The sequence below is a fragment of the Rhincodon typus genome, unplaced genomic scaffold, assembly GCF_021869965.1.
Source record: "Rhincodon typus isolate 14 unplaced genomic scaffold, sRhiTyp1.1 hic_rhity00000527, whole genome shotgun sequence".
NCBI classification, from domain to species: Eukaryota; Metazoa; Chordata; class Chondrichthyes; order Orectolobiformes; family Rhincodontidae; genus Rhincodon; species Rhincodon typus.
Window position 1 is genome coordinate 1 of NW_025966165.1, and position 6,079 is coordinate 6,079.

The window sequence follows — 6,079 nt, forward strand, 5'->3', positions numbered from 1 at the left end:
ACAGGGCAACCTGAACTTGTCATCTCTGGAGCGGCGGAGGCTGAAGGGAAATTTGGTAGAAGTCTATAAAATTATGAGATGCATAGGTTGGGTTAACGGTCAGAATCATTTTCCCAGAGTTGAAATGTCTAAAACCGGAGAGCATGCATTTAAGGTGAAAGGGGCAAAGTTCAAAGGAGATGCGATAGGCAAGTTTTTTTTTTTTTTACACAGAGTGTTAGGGGTTTAGAACAAGCTGCCAGGGGGTGGTGGTGGAGGCAGATACGATAGTGTCATTTAAGAGATTTTTATATAAGCACAAGAATATGCAAGGAATGGAGGGATATGGACCAACAGCAGGCACAAGGGATTAGTTTAATTTGGTGTCATGTTTGGCACAATATCTTGGGCCGAAGGGCCTATTCCTGAGCTCTACAGTTCTATGTTCTGTGTAACTAGTCACAGTATTCCAGAAGAGGCCTCACCAGTGTCCTGAACAACCTCAACATGATGTCCCAACTCCTACACAAAAGGAAAAATCAAAAGAACTGCAGATGCTGTAAATCAAGAACAAAAACAAAGTTGCTGGAAAAGCTCAGCAGGTCTGGCAGCATCTGTGAAGGGGAAAACACAGTTAATGTTTCGGGTCCGGTGACCCTTCCTCAGAGAAGGACCCTTCCTCAGGGACCCTCTGAGGAAGGGTCACCGGACCCTAAACGTTAACCGTTTTCTCCTTCACGATGCTGCCAGACCTGCTGGGCTTTTGCAGCAACTTTGTTTTGTTCCTACACTCAAAGGTCCGAGCAATGAAGGGAAGCGTGCTAAATGCCTTCTTAACCACCCTGTCTACCTTTGATGCAAACTTCAAAGTTCCCAAGCTGCTTCACAATCATGGTTATCAAATAATACGTGACATCAAGGTACATAAGGCTACATATTGAAAAATGTAGGTTTAAGGATGATCTTCAAAGAGAAGAGACAGAGATAGGGAGGTTTAGGGAAGGAATTCCAGAGCTTGGGGAATGGCCTGGCCAACAATGGTGAACAAATTAAAATTGAGGATGCACTGGAGGCCAGGTTAGATATGTCCGAGGACCCCAGGATATTACAGAGTAGGGGAGGTGGTGGCATAGTGGTGAGGTCAATGGATTAGTCAAACAGAGGCCCAGGCTAATACCCTGGGGACATGGGGTTTATATCTCACCATGGCTGATGAAATTTGAATTCAACTTACAAATCTGGAATTGAAAGCTATTCTCAGTAATGGTGACTGTGAAACAATCATTGATTGTCGTAAAATGTTATCTGGCGCACTAATCTCCTTAGGGGAAGCCAGTCTAGCCTACATGTGACTCCAGAGCCACAACAATGTGGTTGACTCTTAATTGCCCTCTGAAACAGCCTGAGCAAGCCACTCACTACAAGGGCAATTACAGGTGAGCAACAAATTCTGGCCTTGCAAGGTACAACACATGCCATGACAGATTAAAATTAAAATCCAATACTGATATGAAAACAAGACTTTTAAAATAAAGAATGATTTGCAGACTGAGAGTCAGCATAAGGCGGCTGAGTGAATGGAGCTTGGCATGTGTAGGTTTATAAAGGCTCTGATGGATGAGGGGCAGCCTGGGAGAACTCTGGAATTGTCAAATCTCATGGTAAAGCACAGCTGAGGTTTTCAGCAGCAGATGAACTAGGATGAGTGATGCATTTTTCATTCATCTGTGGGATGTGGACATCTATGGATGTGCCAGCATGTATTGTCCATTCCAAATTACCCTTGAGAAGGTGGTTGTGAGCTGCCTTCTTGAACTGCTGCAAATATTTGCTGTAGGTAGACCCACAATACTGTTAAGAAGGTCCAATGACACTGAAGGAATGGTAATATATTTCTAAATCAGGATGGGGAACTTGCAAATGATGGCGTTCCCATGTATCTGCTGCCTTTGTCCTTCCAGATGTTACTAGTCATCGATGTAGAATGTGCAGACTAAAGGGCCTTGGTGAATTTCTGCATCTTGTAGATAGTACTCACTGCTGCTACTGAGCTTCAATAGTGTCAAAACTGAATGTCTGTGGATCTGCTAACAATCAAACGGGCTGTTTTGTCCCGTATGGTGTCAAGTGTCTTGGGTGTTGTTGGAGCTGCAGGTGGGGAGTATTCCATCACGCTCCTGACTTGTGCCTTGTAGATGGTGGACAGGCTTTGGGGAGTCAGGACGTGAGTTAATCCCTGCAGGATTCCTAGCTCTGACCTGCTCTTGTAACCACTGACTAGCCCAGTTCAGTTTCTGGTCAATGGTTCAGGAGCTGGCTGTTGTTGATCTTGGTGATGGAGAATAAGTGTTGACTGAAATCTAAACTCAGCCAAGTATGAAAACAAGATTGTAAACAGGCCGAGAGCTACAGAATGTAGTGGGGACTGCAGACAATGGCTTTGACCTTCCTAGTATTTAGTTGGAATAAAATTAATCTGATCCAATAGTAGATGTTGCACAAGATGCAAAAGTAATTAAAGAAAGTGTACAGTTTCTGAGAGGCTGAGAGGTGATGGTAGGTGAGGCTGGGTGACATTAACGTACTTATTAGTTTTAGTTTTGGAATAAAGTTGCTAAGCAGCTGCATGTAGATTCAGAAAAGATTTCCCTTGCCTCTTCTTCATATCCTTTTCAAATGTTCATCTACTTTCCCTTTAAAAGTTGTTATGAAGTCTAGTTGGGGAATTCCTCTTATAAGAAGAATCATAATCTGTCTCTTTATGCCTTGTGTCAAATCAGACCACTGAAACTAATTACTTCCTCACATTACTATCTGCCAGTATGGTCATCCATTGCAGGGTTCCCACGCACATTCCGGTGTTATTTCATGATTTTCCGAGGAAACAGAAAAATATAATTACCTGCAGCACATTCACCAAGATCATGGAATTTGTCACTTGACCGTACAGCTCTTGCTGCTTGGCAGCAAAGGAAAGGTTAATGATAGTCCATGCCACAATACCAGGACGACCATTAAAGAATAGCTTGAAGTCAAACCATGCTCCTATCCGTGGATTAAACTCAATTCCCATCATGTAATCGTAGAAGAAATTTCCAGTGAACTTGCTAAAAAAAAGGGAATAAATGTGTGAAAGCTGTACTTCCCACTTGAATAGACACAGTGGTGTAATAATGACAATGCTTTTGATTGCTACTCATTTCCTTCTTTATTAGCATTAATTGATTAAAATTTCATCATCTGCCATGGTGGGATTCAAACCTGTGTCCCAAAATTAGCTGTCCTTTGACAATATCACTGCATCACCTCCTCCGCCTTCCTTGTAATCCTGGAGAATGTTGCTAATACGAGAGAGGGGCTAGGGACTGATCTCAATACATGGTGGAGGAATTTAAATTTGAAGCTGTGAGGTGCTGGAAGCTGACGAGAGAAGAGGGAATGGTGAACAGGAGGTTGCCAGAATCAGCTTCTGGCTTAAGAGTTATGGAGGAGCTGATGTTCTTTGAAGGGTGAACAATGGGAAGCCAGCCAGGAGATGATCAGAATCGTCAGATCTGGGGTTATAAAGGCACAGACAAAAGTTTCAACAGCAGATGGCCCAAAGCAAGGTAAACAGCAGTCAATGAGCTGAACGTATCCAGAGTCCAGCTCAGCTCAGGATTGAACAGAGTACTGTGGTCTGTGAAAATCTGATTCACTGTGGGGATGTTGATAGTGGGGCTAGAGCTGCCAACACCCCAGGATTCCCATGGAGCCTCCTCCAATTACAGAAGAATGTCTAGGATACTGCTATGGGCAAACCCAGGAGAAAAAAAAAAAAGCGCGTTAGGAAAAAAAACACAAATTTTTAATTTGGGGAAATGTTAATGAACGATTCTTAAGTGAGCAAACATTTGGAAGCCATGTATTAAAATTTCTGGGTATGCAATCGACCACAGCTGGTAACTGCAGGTTATGGAAGCAGCTTCATGCTGAGCTTAAATATTGCTTAAATGGGGAGAAAAAAACAAAATAAACAATTTTGAAGACTGCATTGACGAACGTAGTTAAAAGGCAAGCATAACGAGTTAACTTATAGATCTGCCTTGATATGTTGGAACAGCTTTGGGGTGTGCAGTGGGGCTGAATAACTGACTTTTGTTTCTCAGTATATGCTGGATGTTTGAAATGCAAAGTGAGAATTCTAGCAACTTTCAGCAGAACAGAAGAAGATGGCTTTACTGTTTCAGTGTTTCCATCCACAGATGTTACCTAACTGTCCGACACTGTCCAACATTTTCTGTTTGAATTAAACTGTAGGCAGCTCTGGAGAAAACTCTTTCAGATTTAAGTGCAGGACAAACAGTCCAACATTGTCAAGGTAACAGGGGTTGCAAGAGATACGTGAGATTTGGTGGAGGTCTCTCGTCACTGTACATGTGAAAGTTGGTCCCGCGGGTACAGATCAAGTCACCAAGGCACACCATATGGAAGAGGAAGAGGTGATTGGCCACAGATAGAGCCTCTTCTGTGTCCAGTTCTGGTCGCTCAGTTATAGGAAGGATATTAAGCTGGAGAGGGTTGAGAAGAGATTTACCAGGATGTTGCCAGGTATGGAAGGTTTGAGTTATAAAGAAAGGCTAGACAGGCTGGGACATTTTCACTGGAGTGTAGGAGGTCGAGAGGTGACCTGATAGAAGTTTATAAAATAATGAGGGGTACAGATAGGGTTAATGGTAGTTGTCTTTTCCCTAGGATGGGGTTTTCAAGACTAGGGGACACATTTTTAAGATGAGAGGAGAGATTTAAAAAAGACGAGAGGGGCAAATTGTTTACACAGAGGGTGGAACAAACCTTCAGAGGAAGTGGTGAATGTGGATACAATTACAACGTTTAAAAGACTTTGGGATAAGTACATGAACAGGAAAGGTTTGGAGGGATATGGGACTAGTTTAGTTTGGGATTATGTTCGGCACAGACAGGTTGGACCCTGTTTCTGTGCTGTATGACTCTACGTGATGCAAGATCTACATGTGCTGCAATGTGGCTCTGAATGTTTGTTTGTTTGTTGTCTAACACCAGTTTATTGCGCTGTATGTTACATTGTAGGCCATGCAGTGATGTGGCAATATTGGGTTCATGGATAGATTTTAGTAGAAGAGATAGCCTTTGTACGTTTGGGTAGGTTAAGAGCAAAATAAAACTCTGACACTTCCGTGTGGCTGGACGGCCATAAGATCATAAAATATCGCAGATGTAGTCCATACTTTCCATTGAGTCTACTCTGAAAGAACAGGTTTGGATTAGAATAAGTAAACTTGTCGAAAGCTGGAGACAGGATGGAGCATCTGGAAAATGAGTAATGCAGCAGAGTCACAGGCAATCATGTGGCTCTCTTTAGGGTTGTGCCAATACTGTGGGACGTTTGAAAACCGCATCCAAGTTCTGAGTTGGAAGCAACATTGGCATCAATCCAATGATTATGAGGAGGAATTTGGAGATGAGGAAGTGGTTCAGAAATTCTGAGGGCAAATAATAGGGTGGTAACAGCACTTTGTGGAGAGGGGGGGACAGTGCTGGAACACATACAAGGCAGCCTGCTCACTGGCAATCCAGTGTTGTTTCATAAACCTCTCCAATAAACCAAAAAGAACACAGGGACAACCCAGGAACAAGGCTGTCATTGAACAATTCTGCAATACATTGTCACAGATTAAATTCTTACCAGTCATTTGCGTTACTGGGAAAGAAGTATGCCTTCATCATAGCCAATGTTGCCACAGTATAGCCCAGGATGTTGGCACACCACAACAGAGGAATCCAATGATCAAATAGGATTGTGGGAGAAAACCAGTGAAAATAGTTGGCATTGGCAAACCAGAGCATGTGGGTAATAATCCATGCTTGTAGTCCATTGACCTCATATTTATTGATCAGACCTGTTGAGTGAATATTCTTTTTTAAGGTTCTTGGTCTTTTGAAAACAGCTCTGAAAATATTACAATAATCTTCATCTCAATCTTTCTCAAACAGAGTCAAACAAATAACATCAGAGATAGCAGGAACTGCAGATGCTGGAGAATCTGAGATAACAAGGTGCAGAGCTGGATGAACACAGCAG

General features: G+C 42.7%; 1 protein-coding gene across 1 annotated transcript; it reads right to left on the reverse strand.

The window, feature by feature from the left end:
* Nucleotides 1-2,881: 2,881 nt before the first annotated feature.
* On the reverse strand, nt 2,882-5,904 carry LOC125488349 (7-dehydrocholesterol reductase-like; the record flags this gene model as incomplete). Its single annotated transcript, XM_048621340.1, has 2 exons — nt 5,684-5,904; nt 2,882-3,086 (listed from the first exon to the last, which is right to left on the reverse strand). Coding segments are annotated over exons 1-2 (366 nt in total), but the record flags the coding sequence as incomplete, so codon positions are not given.
* Between the last annotated feature and the right edge of the window lie 175 nt (nt 5,905-6,079).